The 17621-nt window shown below is 34.7% G+C and overlaps 2 protein-coding genes across 2 annotated transcripts; both read right to left on the reverse strand.

Moving 5' to 3' along the window:
- Nucleotides 1–4616: 4616 nt before the first annotated feature.
- LOC139520331 (uncharacterized) lies at nt 4617–8897 on the reverse strand. The gene is made up of 2 exons (XM_071312878.1): nt 8814–8897; nt 4617–6428 (listed from the first exon to the last, which is right to left on the reverse strand). Exon 2 carries the CDS (start codon nt 6412–6414, stop codon nt 4735–4737), a length of 1680 nt encoding a protein of 559 aa, XP_071168979.1. The 5' UTR covers nt 6415–6428; nt 8814–8897; the 3' UTR covers nt 4617–4734.
- Nucleotides 8898–13246: 4349 nt separating this feature from the next.
- LOC139520332 (uncharacterized) lies at nt 13247–17527 on the reverse strand. Its single transcript, XM_071312879.1, has 2 exons — nt 17444–17527; nt 13247–15058 (listed from the first exon to the last, which is right to left on the reverse strand). The coding sequence occupies exon 2, from the start codon at nt 15042–15044 to the stop codon at nt 13365–13367; it is 1680 nt and encodes a 559-aa protein (XP_071168980.1). The 5' UTR covers nt 15045–15058; nt 17444–17527; the 3' UTR covers nt 13247–13364.
- Between the last annotated feature and the right edge of the window lie 94 nt (nt 17528–17621).

The following is a 17621-nucleotide window of genomic DNA, read 5'->3' on the forward strand; positions in this document are numbered from 1 at the left end:
TGAGAACTGTACATTTGTCAGAATGGAAAGCCACCAGCCAGTCTTCTTCCCACTTTGCAGCAGCACCAAGATCATCTTCCTGACGGCTATCACAATCTTTTTTTAGATTTGATGCTTTTGTATATGATGCTGTCGTCTGCGAAAAGTCTGAGCTGACTGGATTTCCAATATTCTGGTAGGTCGTCAGTAATATATTCCAGAAATAGAACTAGACCCAGAACTGTTCCCAGTGGGACACAAGAAGTAACTGGAGCAACGTCTCATGACTCTCCATCCAGGACAACTGTTTCACTTTGTGTGCGGTTTGATAAAAAGGCAGAGATCCAGTTAAGTGTTCAGGGGCGTAGCTGCCGTTAGGCACTTTAGGCACGTGCCTACACATAATTTTTTCACAAATATTTTTTTTGTTATTAAAAAAAATAATAAATAAAATTGAGAATGGAAATGGGGAATGTGCCAAAGAGACAACAACTCGACCACAGAAAAAAAAACAACAGCAGAAGGTCACCAACAGGTCTTCAATGTAGCGAGAAATTCCCGCACCCGGAGGCGTCCTTCAACTGGCCCCATAACAAATATATACTAGTTCAGTGATAATGAACGCCATACTAATTTCCAAATTGTACACAAGAAACTAAAATTAAAATAATACAAGACTAACAAAGGCCAGAGGCTCCTGACTTGGGACAGGCGCAAAAATGCGGCGGGGTTAAACATGTTTGTGAGATCTCAACCGTCCCCCTATACCTCTAGCCAATGTAGAAAAGTAAACGCATAACAATACGCACATTAAAATTCAGTTCAAGAGAAGTCCGAGTCTGATGTCAAAAGATGTAACCAAAGAGAATAAACAAAATGACAATAATACATAAATAATAACAGACTACTAGCAGTTAACTGACATGCCAGCTCCAGACTTCAATTAAACTGACTGAAAGATTATGATTTCATCATATGAACATCAGGCACAATCTTTCCCGTTAGGGGTTTAGTATCATACCATCATAACATATATGAGAAGAACATAACCCGTGTCATGCCAACAACTGGTTTTTGCATAAATGTGTTTAGTTCCGATGCAAAGACCCTATAAGTGAATCAATATTAACGCCAAAATAAGCAATCTTTAATGACCTGACAACAGTATCGTAACTATATCCCTTCTTAATAAGTCTATTCAAAGGTTTTGTTAGTTTTTGAGGTGTTTTATGTATAGTTTTTGGGGTGTTTTATGTAGATTTTATGTAGATTAACTCCAGTGAAGTTGTCACAACTCTAATTATCGAATGACGGACTGGGTTTCTTAAAACCATGACTTAAATTGCGTAGTAGTTTTTAAATAACTATAGATCACCGTGTGGCCTCCAAAAACGAACGAAATCCAAACTGCATAATCAGCCAGAATGTAGCAACCATTTAACTTCAAAGCCCCGCCACCACCCATTTGAAGTTGAATAGTCGTTCCCTAAAAGACCACGAAATGACAAATGAAAAACAACTCCAAACGGAAAAACTATCAGCCTAATTTATGTTCAAATCAATGAACGAAGACGGGTTGTCCGATATTTCTGGAACTACCAATCACTTATACCCTGTCAATTTTACTTTAGAGATTTTTTGAGATATAAGCCAAAACTGTATTTTACCTCTATTGTTCTAATTCTAGCAACAGTGGCCATGTTTGCTGAGGGATCGAATCCCCAGTCCCCAGATACATTTTTCTTTATTCTAGATTACCAAAGGAACATAAAATTGAGAATGGAAATGGGGAATGTGCCAAAGAGACAACAACCCGACCATAGAAAAAAAAAACAACAGCAGAAAGTCACCAACAGGTCTTCAATGTAGCGAGAAATTCCCACACCCGGAGGCGTCGTTCATCTGGCCCCTAAACAAATATATACTAGTTCAGTGATAATGAACGCCATACTAATTTCCAAATTGTACACAAGAAACTAAAATTAAAATAATACTAGACTAACAAAAGCCAGAGGCTCCTGACTTGGGACAGGCGCAAAAATGCGGCGGGGTTAAACATGTTTGTGTGATCTCAACCCTCTCCCTATACCTCTAGCCAATGTAGAAAAGTAAACGCATAACAATACGCACATTACAATTCAGTTCAAGAGAAGTCCGAGTCTGATGTCAGAAGATGTAACCAAAGAAAATAAACAAAATGACAATAATACATAAATAACAACAGACTACTAGCAGTTAACTGACATGCCAGCTCCAGACTTCAATTAAACAGACTGAAAGATTATGATTTCATCATATGAACATCAGGCACAATCCTTCCCGATAGGGGTTTAGTATGCATACGTAAGTTAAGTGAAGGCAAACTGGCACATGGACTTTAAGGCCAGATGAGCTAAAAGACGAGTAAATATTCAAAAGATATGTCAAAAAAAATGAATAAAACTTTCTTATTATCTGTCTCTAATTTTTCATGGTGATATATAAAACGAAAAATAAACATTGTATTTTTTATATGCCTCTATTAAAGGTTATTCAAAAACTTCATTAAAATGTGTCAACTAAAGTATAACTGAAATATTTTCTTGGTTGAAGAACAATGATATCCCCTCAGGTTTCATTTTAAAGACCTATTTGTGATTTGTTGACTAAAGAGAATACTATAAAAGTAAATATTTAACTTTTGTATTTACACATCAATGTTAACTATGAAAAGTTAGATTACTCAAATCATTCATTTGAAAATGGAGAAGACTTCATTAGTATGCTTTTCTTGTGTCTAATCCATTTTGCTTTAATTCAGCAAATAAAATATGTTTAAACAAAGTATTTCATTTCATTTCAAATATTTTATTGATAATCGTCATAATAGAAGGGAGAAGGGAATAATCAATTGAAAACTGATAGGCATAGTGCCTTTGTTACCTTGTGTATCATTGTCATTTTGCTTAATTTTTTTTGTTACCTATTCGAACATCGGACTCGGACCAGTGGCGGATCCAGCAATTTTCATAAGTGGGGGCCCACTGACTGCCTAAGAGAGGATCCGCTCCAGTCAAGCTTAAGTGAATCCTTATATAATCAACTAAATTTTTCCCAGAAAAGGGGACACCCTGCCCCCTTAATCCTCCACTGCGGACTTCTTTTAAACGAAGTTTTTTTGTGCGTATTGCTGTGTCATTATTCTACATTGGCTAGAGATATAGTGGGAGGGTTGAGATTTCAGAAAACATGTTTAGTCCCGCCGCATTTTTGCGCCTGTCCCAAGTCAGGAGCTTCTGGCCTTTGTTAGTCTTGTGCGTCTTCTTAATTTTAGGCATTAATATGTTTTTGAGCTAAGTATGACGTCCATTTCCACTTAACTAGTACACATTTTTATGTCCGGGTGCAGGATTTTCTTGCAGCGTTGAACAATCATTGGTGGCCTTCGATTGTTATCTGCTTTTTGGTCGGTTCGTTGTCTCTTTGACATATTTCCTATTTCCATTCTCATTTTTAAAGCCTATAAACATCATCTTCTGTACCAACTTTGCAAGACACCATAAATAGATATGAGAAAATTGGTATGAGTGCCAATAACAAAACTCTTCATCAAAGTCATAATTTGTAAAAGTAAATTATTATAGGTCAAAGAACGGTCTTCAACACGGAGCCTTGGCTCACACTGAACAGCAAGCTATAAAGAGCCGAAATAATATAAAAAAGAAGATGTAGTGTGATTGCCAATGAGACAACTATCCACAAAAGACCAAAATGACACAGACATTAACAACTATAGGTCATCGTACGGCCTTCAACAATGAGCAAAGCCCATACCGCATAGTAAGCTATAAAAGGCCCCGATAAGCATATATACAACGAACCCAATATTTTTCTTAAAGCCGTATGGTCGGCTATTAAAGTCCTGTCATGAAAATTATGAAACCATTCAATTGAGAAAACTAACAGATTAATTTACAACAAAAAATTGACGAAAAACAAGTCTGACAGGCGTGAACCATCGGCAACCACTGAACATCAGGCTCCTGCCTTGGAAAGGCACATACACAGAATAAGGCGGCTTTACGTTAACTGTATGTCTACGTGTATATTCAACAATGCAACATTATACTAGTATTATGGACTAAAATTGAGTTCAGGACAAAAATATCTTTTTTATTGATCTCTCATTGCTTATCATTTTTATGAACCCGTAACAAAATGTCGATGGGCATATTGATTCACCCCTTTTGATCGTAAGTTGTACACTGAAATGTTCAATTATTACCAGTACATTTGTGGAATAAGTAACTGCTTATAATGTATAAAGTGCACATGTATATAAAAAAAAACAACCTGAAAGATAAAGAGAATATTCCGCAGACGACAGATAAACGTACCCATGTCTAGCATGTGGAAACAAAAAAATGACCGTTCATCGTATGAAGATTTTTTTCATGAAAAGAACAACACCAGGGATACTTCTTACATTATCACGCGTAAAATTATAACCCCATACTTTTATTTGTTGTGTTCAAAGCGCTTTTCAGGCTTTAAATGTTCATCAGGGATACTCATAATCAAAATTTTAAAAGCCAGGTTAGGCGTATACCATATGTTGTTACACATTATAGTAAATAACTGAAATGAAATTAAGTATATATGATGTATACTCTTTTTAATGTTTGCCATTTCAATAAATTTCAGATAAATGAATTATTCTTACATTCCTACAAAATCTGCTTTAAAGCTGTAAACGACGTTATCACTATCATCACTTTAGTCTAAACTTAGTCTGTACAATGCAGGTTCATCATAATTGGCAACTAATAAATTTTCTTTCTTTACATCAAACGCAAGACCATAAGGCTGACTAATTCTGTCATCACTTCCAAGCAGCTTTCTTGCATGTTTTCCATCCGAGGACAATACAATTATACTAGTGTTACCATATAAAGCAATATAAACGTTCGAGTTTTTATCTACAGCTATCCCTCGCGGATTACAAACTAGTTGATCTTTGTATTCCCACATCTTCTCTCCAGTCAACGAGCAGCATGTTACTGTATGGTGTAAGTTATTGGTATAAAATATTTTGTCTTTAGATGTTGCTACATAACTCCATTCGGACAAGGTGTTGTCATTGACCAAAGTAGAACAGCGATAGTCTGCCATATTTACTTTTTGAATACCTTTGCCAACTTCACAGAACAACAAATAGCCATCTGAGTAACATAAACCGTAGCAATGACCGGCCGTTTTTATTGTGCGTTCAACTGTTTTAGTTGAAACTTTTATGATTTGAATTTGATTTAAATAAGGATAAGAAACAGTGACTGTCGTGTCATCAACACAGGCACAATCTACAGAATATGACAGAGGTATGTCACTCTTCAAGGTGTCTTCCCCTAGAATCAACATACGATGATGGACGATGTCTGTTAGAATGATGTCTCCTGTAGAAGAAATGGAACATCCTGTGATACCAGAAAAATGGTATGTTCCTCGTAATGTCATTGTTATATCATTGATAGTTGAAGGCGGTACATTCTGCAAAGACCGTGTCTGTGCTTGTATTTCTTTCCCTGTCTTCATAACCGCCAATACAGAACTTGATTCGATGGATATTGTACCTAGTGAAGTAACAGCTGATAATACGTCGGTTATCTTGTCCTCAATTTTACAATTTAAGTCTATCTTCTGCAAACTTCCATCGTCAAATAAAGACTCCAGAAAAGTTTCATATTTTTGAATTTCTGTTTCAATCATTTTACTTCCCAGAAATGATTGCAGGTCTGAAGCATAATCTTTTATGGCTAAAATATTATTTTCCATCGCATTCACTTGTCCTGTATTTTCAGCAAGTTTTGCTATTACGTCCTCAATTTGTGATTTAACTTTTTTTTCGGCAACAGATAGCTCCTGAAGTAGTCGTTTCTCTAAAGTGTCAAGGTGTTCGTTAATTTTATTACGGACCTGCTTTATTTCATCGTGAAATTTCTGCCTTTGTTTCTGAATTTCAGAAAGATTTTGTTTTCTATCTTTAACGACTCTCTCGATATTTATTTTGATATCTTTCAGATTTTGATCAAGACTTTCCAATAAGACTGAAGTCTTGGCTGTTTGTATGACTTCCTCCAACGACAATATCCCTACACAGTTAGCATGGTTGGACCGAATACACAATGGACAACAAAGACTTTCGTGTTGGGGACAATACATCTGGATTTTTCTGTCATGCTGTGAACAGTGATGTGATATATTGGCTATCGACGTAGGTAATTGTTTATAGTTTTCGACAGGTATAACTTCATGGGCACGTGTGGCTTTTAATGCATTGTGATATTTCAGACATTGGGAACACAATCCTTCGTCACACTCAGGACACCAGAAGTCAGCTTTTGTCGTAGTGTGTTGAGACTCACAAACATCACATATTACTGTGCTTGGTGATGCCATATTTGTATTTCCTTCTGGAAAATAAAAAAAAGTTAACGCAAGTCTAATTGTGTCCCTATAAAAAGATCTTTTAATAGTTGCAAATAAGTTATTCCACAGCGGTATAGCGGGTCATACAATATTATTTTGGCTGTTGTTGAAAAAGGTTGCAGGTCTGTAAAAGGTGCATAGCTAAAAACAAAACCAGGTTAACTCATTGCTTTTCATTCCTTAGTTTTTGCCGGTAACTCTAGACACAGTTTTCGGGATGCGGTATGAATGGAAATGAGACAACCGTGACCAATCATAGGTAAAAAAAATATCTTCAAGAATGCGAAAAACCTATATCGTAAAGAAAGTTATAAAACGAATCAGTACTAGTATTCAAAAGTGGCGGTTACTTCAAGATTTAAGCAAAATACAAATGCTTTGTATGTTAAAACAAATATACTTTCAAGAAATTAGCTTCTTATTTTTTATTGAGTCGAGAACCTAGAAAAAGGTGAATTAATCTCAACACAAGACGCGAACAGACCTTTCATATTCTACCAATATAAAGTTACCATGAACATTATGTTACGCCTGCCATAGCTGCCATCAGTGTAAAAAGTAAAATCACAAAAAATACTGAACTCCGAGGAAAGTTCAAAACGGAAAGTCCCTATTCAAATGGCAAGATTAAAAACCCAAACACATAAAACGAATGGGCAACAACTTTTATATTCCTGACTTGGTACATGTATTTTCTTAGGTAAAAAATGTTTGGATTAAACCTGGTTTTATATCTAGCTAAACCTCTAACTTGTACGAAAGTCGTTTAAAATTCCATTATATTAACAAAGATGTGTGAACAAAAGTGTAATGTTTGACTGCCAAAACATAGTATCTATAAGACAGTAACAACCAAAACCAAGGAGTAAACAAAGACTCACAAAACCAAAAGACATTTACATCACCAGTATATAGTTGGAATAATGAAAATTATTTATTTTACAACCTGAAAAACAGTCAAAAGTTGCTATTATCATACGACATAAAGATAAACTAGAGGATCAGCCCGAGTCATTCACCAAGGTCTTCGTGTATCTACAACAAAAGACACTCTCTAATAGAGGGATGAATCATACCAGAGGGACATCTCAAACTCATAGATCGAACTGCATGGCTAAAAGAGAAAAAAAACCAGAACAAACAGACAAATAATTGTACATAAGACACAACATAGAAAACTAAATAAAAAAGCAAGATTGCTGTAACGCATAAGGAGCATACTCGAATAATCTGTGAAACAGATATTCCATAATTGTCAACCAACCCATGATGGTGTCTGTTAAATTTACGAATGGATGATTTCAACTTCACTAGTTCTAAATCTTGGTTATGCTGGAATATTGCTACACAAAAATGGAAAGTTCACAATTGGGAAGCCATTGTGGACTAGAATATATTGTCATCTCTTTTTGTTGTATTGTTGATCATTTTTTCTCTTGACAGTTCCCCTCTAATTCCCTTTATTGTTTTGACAAAAACACAATCGGCATTTAAGGACACTCACTACAATACAGCGTCTATATTCTAACGATTGAGGCTAGTTTAACTCATTTGAGATCTTGTCTTGATCATCATTTTTGCTTTAAAATTTTCAAGATAACAGGTAACGTCATTTAGATTGCCCTTTGTAAAAACAGCTGTTTCTCAAGGTACACATCTTTAAATTTTGGGGTTATTAATATTCATAGATATTTTGTTTTGTTTACGTACTGGTTTAAGTTTAAACATATTTTATTTACTTAAATATGCAAATGGGATGAGACACAAGTTAATCAAACTTATATAGTTTTCTCCCAGTACTGGTTCAAGATATGAGTTATGTGTTTTATCTCAAAGAGACATAACTGTGGAATATTATTGATCAACGAAGACAAGAGACTGGCAAATGTTTAAAGGTTAACGAATAAACAAAAGAAATACTTTATAAAAGAGAATGGAAAATATACACAATATCTAGATCTATGTTATTTTTTGCCAAATTAACTAAGAAGTTACCATAGGTAGCTATAAAATCTGATGTGAAATATGACGGAAAAAAGGTGAGATGATTTGACGAAAATTATCAGGAATAAGGGAGTGGTGTTTGATGCATAACCATAAAAGCTCGGGTCATTCCTATCTCCAGAAAGTTCTTGCATAAGTTACGCCAATAAATTTAACATTCTCCGAAAATCTGTTAAAACTATTCAGAGAGAGATGACATATATGATGAGTTATTATACAATACCGCTTTGTCGTCTCCAATATCATGAATATCATATGGTCAGTCTTAAAAAAAATACCACCGATTAATCATTATTTTTTTCAAATATAGCTAAATTGCCAACATTTTTAATATAAATGGTTCCTTGAGCTTAATTTTTACTTACGTGCAAATTCGTTGAATGGTTTTTAGAGTATCTTATTCTATTATCTAAGATGAGTTTATTTACATAATAAGATGAAGGTTTTTAAACCAGGAAGGTTAAAAAAAAATTATATGTCGACAAGTTACACGTGATTTGTTGAAGTTATTAATAAATCAAAACGAAAACTACTTGCTTTTAAATATAAACTATGCATTTTTCAGTGCACTCTGTAGACAGTACTTTTAACCGAAATGTAATAACAATGTAAAATTGAGAAAGGAAATGGGGAATGTGTCAAAGCGACAACAACCCGACCATAGAGCAGACAACAGGCGAAGGCCACCAATGGGTCTTCAATGTAGCGAGAATTCCCCCACCCGTAGGTGTCCTTCAGCTGGCCCCTAAAAATATGTATACTTGTACAGTGATAATGGACGTCATACTATACTCCGAATTATACACAAGAAACTAAAATTAAAAATCATACAAGACTAACAATTAAGGCCTGAGGCTCCTGACTTGGGACAGGCGCAAAAATGCGGCGGGGTTAAACATGTTTGTGAGATCTCAACCGTCCCCCTATACCTCTAGCCAATGTAGAAAAGTAAACGCATAACAATACGCACATTAAAATTCAGTTCAAGAGAAGTCCGAGTCTGATGTCAAAAGATGTAACCAAAGAGAATAAACAAAATGACAATAATACATAAATAATAACAGACTACTAGCAGTTAACTGACATGCCAGCTCCAGACTTCAATTAAACTGACTGAAAGATTATGATTTCATCATATGAACATCAGGCACAATCTTTCCCGTTAGGGGTTTAGTATCATACCATCATAACATATATGAGAAGAACATAACCCGTGTCATGCCAACAACTGGTTTTTGCATAAATGTGTTTAGTTCCGATGCAAAGACCCTATAAGTGAATCAATATTAACGCCAAAATAAGCAATCTTTAATGACCTGACAACAGTATCGTAACTATATCCCTTCTTAATAAGTCTATTCAAAGGTTTTGTTAGTTTTTGAGGTGTTTTATGTATAGTTTTTGGGGTGTTTTATGTAGATTTTATGTAGATTAACTCCAGTGAAGTTGTCACAACTCTAATTATCGAATGACGGACTGGGTTTCTTAAAACCATGACTTAAATTGCGTAGTAGTTTTTAAATAACTATAGATCACCGTGTGGCCTCCAAAAACGAACGAAATCCAAACTGCATAATCAGCCAGAATGTAGCAACCATTTAACTTCAAAGCCCCGCCACCACCCATTTGAAGTTGAATAGTCGTTCCCTAAAAGACCACGAAATGACAAATGAAAAACAACTCCAAACGGAAAAACTATCAGCCTAATTTATGTTCAAATCAATGAACGAAGACGGGTTGTCCGATATTTCTGGAACTACCAATCACTTATACCCTGTCAATTTTACTTTAGAGATTTTTTGAGATATAAGCCAAAACTGTATTTTACCTCTATTGTTCTAATTCTAGCAACAGTGGCCATGTTTGCTGAGGGATCGAATCCCCAGTCCCCAGATACATTTTTCTTTATTCTAGATTACCAAAGGAACATAAAATTGAGAATGGAAATGGGGAATGTGCCAAAGAGACAACAACCCGACCATAGAAAAAAAAAACAACAGCAGAAAGTCACCAACAGGTCTTCAATGTAGCGAGAAATTCCCACACCCGGAGGCGTCGTTCATCTGGCCCCTAAACAAATATATACTAGTTCAGTGATAATGAACGCCATACTAATTTCCAAATTGTACACAAGAAACTAAAATTAAAATAATACTAGACTAACAAAAGCCAGAGGCTCCTGACTTGGGACAGGCGCAAAAATGCGGCGGGGTTAAACATGTTTGTGTGATCTCAACCCTCTCCCTATACCTCTAGCCAATGTAGAAAAGTAAACGCATAACAATACGCACATTACAATTCAGTTCAAGAGAAGTCCGAGTCTGATGTCAGAAGATGTAACCAAAGAAAATAAACAAAATGACAATAATACATAAATAACAACAGACTACTAGCAGTTAACTGACATGCCAGCTCCAGACTTCAATTAAACAGACTGAAAGATTATGATTTCATCATATGAACATCAGGCACAATCCTTCCCGATAGGGGTTTAGTATGCATACGTAAGTTAAGTGAAGGCAAACTGGCACATGGACTTTAAGGCCAGATGAGCTAAAAGACGAGTAAATATTCAAAAGATATGTCAAAAAAAATGAATAAAACTTTCTTATTATCTGTCTCTAATTTTTCATGGTGATATATAAAACGAAAAATAAACATTGTATTTTTTATATGCCTCTATTAAAGGTTATTCAAAAACTTCATTAAAATGTGTCAACTAAAGTATAACTGAAATATTTTCTTGGTTGAAGAACAATGATATCCCCTCAGGTTTCATTTTAAAGACCTATTTGTGATTTGTTGACTAAAGAGAATACTATAAAAGTAAATATTTAACTTTTGTATTTACACATCAATGTTAACTATGAAAAGTTAGATTACTCAAATCATTCATTTGAAAATGGAGAAGACTTCATTAGTATGCTTTTCTTGTGTCTAATCCATTTTGCTTTAATTCAGCAAATAAAATATGTTTAAACAAAGTATTTCATTTCATTTCAAATATTTTATTGATAATCGTCATAATAGAAGGGAGAAGGGAATAATCAATTGAAAACTGATAGGCATAGTGCCTTTGTTACCTTGTGTATCATTGTCATTTTGCTTAATTTTTTTTGTTACCTATTCGAACATCGGACTCGGACCAGTGGCGGATCCAGCAATTTTCATAAGTGGGGGCCCACTGACTGCCTAAGAGAGGATCCGCTCCAGTCAAGCTTAAGTGAATCCTTATATAATCAACTAAATTTTTCCCAGAAAAGGGGACACCCTGCCCCCTTAATCCTCCACTGCGGACTTCTTTTAAACGAAGTTTTTTTGTGCGTATTGCTGTGTCATTATTCTACATTGGCTAGAGATATAGTGGGAGGGTTGAGATTTCAGAAAACATGTTTAGTCCCGCCGCATTTTTGCGCCTGTCCCAAGTCAGGAGCTTCTGGCCTTTGTTAGTCTTGTGCGTCTTCTTAATTTTAGGCATTAATATGTTTTTGAGCTAAGTATGACGTCCATTTCCACTTAACTAGTACACATTTTTATGTCCGGGTGCAGGATTTTCTTGCAGCGTTGAACAATCATTGGTGGCCTTCGATTGTTATCTGCTTTTTGGTCGGTTCGTTGTCTCTTTGACATATTTCCTATTTCCATTCTCATTTTTAAAGCCTATAAACATCATCTTCTGTACCAACTTTGCAAGACACCATAAATAGATATGAGAAAATTGGTATGAGTGCCAATAACAAAACTCTTCATCAAAGTCATAATTTGTAAAAGTAAATTATTATAGGTCAAAGAACGGTCTTCAACACGGAGCCTTGGCTCACACTGAACAGCAAGCTATAAAGAGCCGAAATAATATAAAAAAGAAGATGTAGTGTGATTGCCAATGAGACAACTATCCACAAAAGACCAAAATGACACAGACATTAACAACTATAGGTCATCGTACGGCCTTCAACAATGAGCAAAGCCCATACCGCATAGTAAGCTATAAAAGGCCCCGATAAGCATATATACAACGAACCCAATATTTTTCTTAAAGCCGTATGGTCGGCTATTAAAGTCCTGTCATGAAAATTATGAAACCATTCAATTGAGAAAACTAACGGATTAATTTACAACAAAAAATTGACGAAAAACAAGTCTGACAGGCGTGAACCATCGGCAACCACTGAACATCAGGCTCCTGCCTTGGAAAGGCACATACACAGAATAAGGCGGCTTTACGTTAACTGTATGTCTACGTGTATATTCAACAATGCAACATTATACTAGTATTATGGACTAAAATTGAGTTCAGGACAAAAATATCTTTTTTATTGATCTCTCATTGCTTATCATTTTTATGAACCCGTAACAAAATGTCGATGGGCATATTGATTCACCCCTTTTGATCGTAAGTTGTACACTGAAATGTTCAATTATTACCAGTACATTTGTGGAATAAGTAACTGCTTATAATGTATAAAGTGCACATGTATATAAAAAAAAACAACCTGAAAGATAAAGAGAATATTCCGCAGACGACAGATAAACGTACCCATGTCTAGCATGTGGAAACAAAAAAATGACCGTTCATCGTATGAAGATTTTTTTCATGAAAAGAACAACACCAGGGATACTTCTTACATTATCACGCGTAAAATTATAACCCCATACTTTTATTTGTTGTGTTCAAAGCGCTTTTCAGGCTTTAAATGTTCATCAGGGATACTCATAATCAAAATTTTAAAAGCCAGGTTAGGCGTATACCATATGTTGTTACACATTATAGTAAATAACTGAAATGAAATTAAGTATATATGATGTATACTCTTTTTAATGTTTGCCATTTCAATAAATTTCAGATAAATGAATTATTCTTACATTCCTACAAAATCTGCTTTAAAGCTGTAAACGACGTTATCACTATCATCACTTTAGTCTAAACTTAGTCTGTACAATGCAGGTTCATCATAATTGGCAACTAATAAATTTTCTTTCTTTACATCAAACGCAAGACCATAAGGCTGACTAATTCTGTCATCACTTCCAAGCAGCTTTCTTGCATGTTTTCCATCCGAGGACAATACAATTATACTAGTGTTACCATATAAAGCAATATAAACGTTCGAGTTTTTATCTACAGCTATCCCTCGCGGATTACAAACTAGTTGATCTTTGTATTCCCACATCTTCTCTCCAGTCAACGAGCAGCATGTTACTGTATGGTGTAAGTTATTGGTATAAAATATTTTGTCTTTAGATGTTGCTACATAACTCCATTCGGACAAGGTGTTGTCATTGACCAAAGTAGAACAGCGATAGTCTGCCATATTTACTTTTTGAATACCTTTGCCAACTTCACAGAACAACAAATAGCCATCTGAGTAACATAAACCGTAGCAATGACCGGCCGTTTTTATTGTGCGTTCAACTGTTTTAGTTGAAACTTTTATGATTTGAATTTGATTTAAATAAGGATAAGAAACAGTGACTGTCGTGTCATCAACACAGGCACAATCTACAGAATATGACAGAGGTATGTCACTCTTCAAGGTGTCTTCCCCTAGAATCAACATACGATGATGGACGATGTCTGTTAGAATGATGTCTCCTGTAGAAGAAATGGAACATCCTGTGATACCAGAAAAATGGTATGTTCCTCGTAATGTCATTGTTATATCATTGATAGTTGAAGGCGGTACATTCTGCAAAGACCGTGTCTGTGCTTGTATTTCTTTCCCTGTCTTCATAACCGCCAATACAGAACTTGATTCGATGGATATTGTACCTAGTGAAGTAACAGCTGATAATACGTCGGTTATCTTGTCCTCAATTTTACAATTTAAGTCTATCTTCTGCAAACTTCCATCGTCAAATAAAGACTCCAGAAAAGTTTCATATTTTTGAATTTCTGTTTCAATCATTTTACTTCCCAGAAATGATTGCAGGTCTGAAGCATAATCTTTTATGGCTAAAATATTATTTTCCATCGCATTCACTTGTCCTGTATTTTCAGCAAGTTTTGCTATTACGTCCTCAATTTGTGATTTAACTTTTTTTTCGGCAACAGATAGCTCCTGAAGTAGTCGTTTCTCTAAAGTGTCAAGGTGTTCGTTAATTTTATTACGGACCTGCTTTATTTCATCGTGAAATTTCTGCCTTTGTTTCTGAATTTCAGAAAGATTTTGTTTTCTATCTTTAACGACTCTCTCGATATTTATTTTGATATCTTTCAGATTTTGATCAAGACTTTCCAATAAGACTGAAGTCTTGGCTGTTTGTATGACTTCCTCCAACGACAATATCCCTACACAGTTAGCATGGTTGGACCGAATACACAATGGACAACAAAGACTTTCGTGTTGGGGACAATACATCTGGATTTTTCTGTCATGCTGTGAACAGTGATGTGATATATTGGCTATCGACGTAGGTAATTGTTTATAGTTTTCGACAGGTATAACTTCATGGGCACGTGTGGCTTTTAATGCATTGTGATATTTCAGACATTGGGAACACAATCCTTCGTCACACTCAGGACACCAGAAGTCAGCTTTTGTCGTAGTGTGTTGAGACTCACAAACATCACATATTACTGTGCTTGGTGATGCCATATTTGTATTTCCTTCTGGAAAATAAAAAAAAGTTAACGCAAGTCTAATTGTGTCCCTATAAAAAGATCTTTTAATAGTTGCAAATAAGTTATTCCACAGCGGTATAGCGGGTCATACAATATTATTTTGGCTGTTGTTGAAAAAGGTTGCAGGTCTGTAAAAGGTGCATAGCTAAAAACAAAACCAGGTTAACTCATTGCTTTTCATTCCTTAGTTTTTGCCGGTAACTCTAGACACAGTTTTCGGGATGCGGTATGAATGGAAATGAGACAACCGTGACCAATCATAGGTAAAAAAAATATCTTCAAGAATGCGAAAAACCTATATCGTAAAGAAAGTTATAAAACGAATCAGTACTAGTATTCAAAAGTGGCGGTTACTTCAAGATTTAAGCAAAATACAAATGCTTTGTATGTTAAAACAAATATACTTTCAAGAAATTAGCTTCTTATTTTTTATTGAGTCGAGAACCTAGAAAAAGGTGAATTAATCTCAACACAAGACGCGAACAGACCTTTCATATTCTACCAATATAAAGTTACCATGAACATTATGTTACGCCTGCCATAGCTGCCATCAGTGTAAAAAGTAAAATCACAAAAAATACTGAACTCCGAGGAAAGTTCAAAACGGAAAGTCCCTATTCAAATGGCAAGATTAAAAACCCAAACACATAAAACGAATGGGCAACAACTTTTATATTCCTGACTTGGTACATGTATTTTCTTAGGTAAAAAATGTTTGGATTAAACCTGGTTTTATATCTAGCTAAACCTCTAACTTGTACGAAAGTCGTTTAAAATTCCATTATATTAACAAAGATGTGTGAACAAAAGTGTAATGTTTGACTGCCAAAACATAGTATCTATAAGACAGTAACAACCAAAACCAAGGAGTAAACAAAGACTCACAAAACCAAAAGACATTTACATCACCAGTATATAGTTGGAATAATGAAAATTATTTATTTTACAACCTGAAAAACAGTCAAAAGTTGCTATTATCATACGACATAAAGATAAACTAGAGGATCAGCCCGAGTCATTCACCAAGGTCTTCGTGTATCTACAACAAAAGACACTCTCTAATAGAGGGATGAATCATACCAGAGGGACATCTCAAACTCATAGATCGAACTGCATGGCTAAAAGAGAAAAAAAACCAGAACAAACAGACAAATAATTGTACATAAGACACAACATAGAAAACTAAATAAAAAAGCAAGATTGCTGTAACGCATAAGGAGCATACTCGAATAATCTGTGAAACAGATATTCCATAATTGTCAACCAACCCATGATGGTGTCTGTTAAATTTACGAATGGATGATTTCAACTTCACTAGTTCTAAATCTTGGTTATGCTGGAATATTGCTACACAAAAATGGAAAGTTCACAATTGGGAAGCCATTGTGGACTAGAATATATTGTCATCTCTTTTTGTTGTATTGTTGATCATTTTTTCTCTTGACAGTTCCCCTCTAATTCCCTTTATTGTTTTGACAAAAACACAATCGGCATTTAAGGACACTCACTACAATACAGCGTCTATATTCTAACGATTGAGGCTAGTTTAACTCATTTGAGATCTTGTCTTGATCATCATTTTTGCTTTAAAATTTTCAAGATAACAGGTAACGTCATTTAGATTGCCCTTTGTAAAAACAGCTGTTTCTCAAGGTACACATCTTTAAATTTTGGGGTTATTAATATTCATAGATATTTTGTTTTGTTTACGTACTGGTTTAAGTTTAAACATATTTTATTTACTTAAATATGCAAATGGGATGAGACACAAGTTAATCAAACTTATATAGTTTTCTCCCAGTACTGGTTCAAGATATGAGTTATGTGTTTTATCTCAAAGAGACATAACTGTGGAATATTATTGATCAACGAAGACAAGAGACTGGCAAATGTTTAAAGGTTAACGAATAAACAAAAGAAATACTTTATAAAAGAGAATGGAAAATATACACAATATCTAGATCTATGTTATTTTTTGCCAAATTAACTAAGAAGTTACCATAGGTAGCTATAAAATCTGATGTGAAATATGACGGAAAAAAGGTGAGATGATTTGACGAAAATTATCAGGAATAAGGGAGTGGTGTTTGATGCATAACCATAAAAGCTCGGGTCATTCCTATCTCCAGAAAGTTCTTGCATAAGTTACGCCAATAAATTTAACATTCTCCGAAAATCTGTTAAAACTATTCAGAGAGAGATGACATATATGATGAGTTATTATACAATACCGCTTTGTCGTCTCCAATATCATGAATATCATATGGTCAGTCTTAAAAAAAATACCACCGATTAATCATTATTTTTTTCAAATATAGCTAAATTGCCAACATTTTTAATATAAATGGTTCCTTGAGCTTAATTTTTACTTACGTGCAAATTCGTTGAATGGTTTTTAGAGTATCTTATTCTATTATCTAAGATGAGTTTATTTACATAATAAGATGAAGGTTTTTAAACCAGGAAGGTTAAAAAAAAATTATATGTCGACAAGTTACACGTGATTTGTTGAAGTTATTAATAAATCAAAACGAAAACTACTTGCTTTTAA

The sequence above is a fragment of the Mytilus edulis genome, chromosome 4 (assembly GCF_963676685.1).
Source record: "Mytilus edulis chromosome 4, xbMytEdul2.2, whole genome shotgun sequence".
Classification (NCBI taxonomy): domain Eukaryota; kingdom Metazoa; phylum Mollusca; class Bivalvia; order Mytilida; family Mytilidae; genus Mytilus; species Mytilus edulis.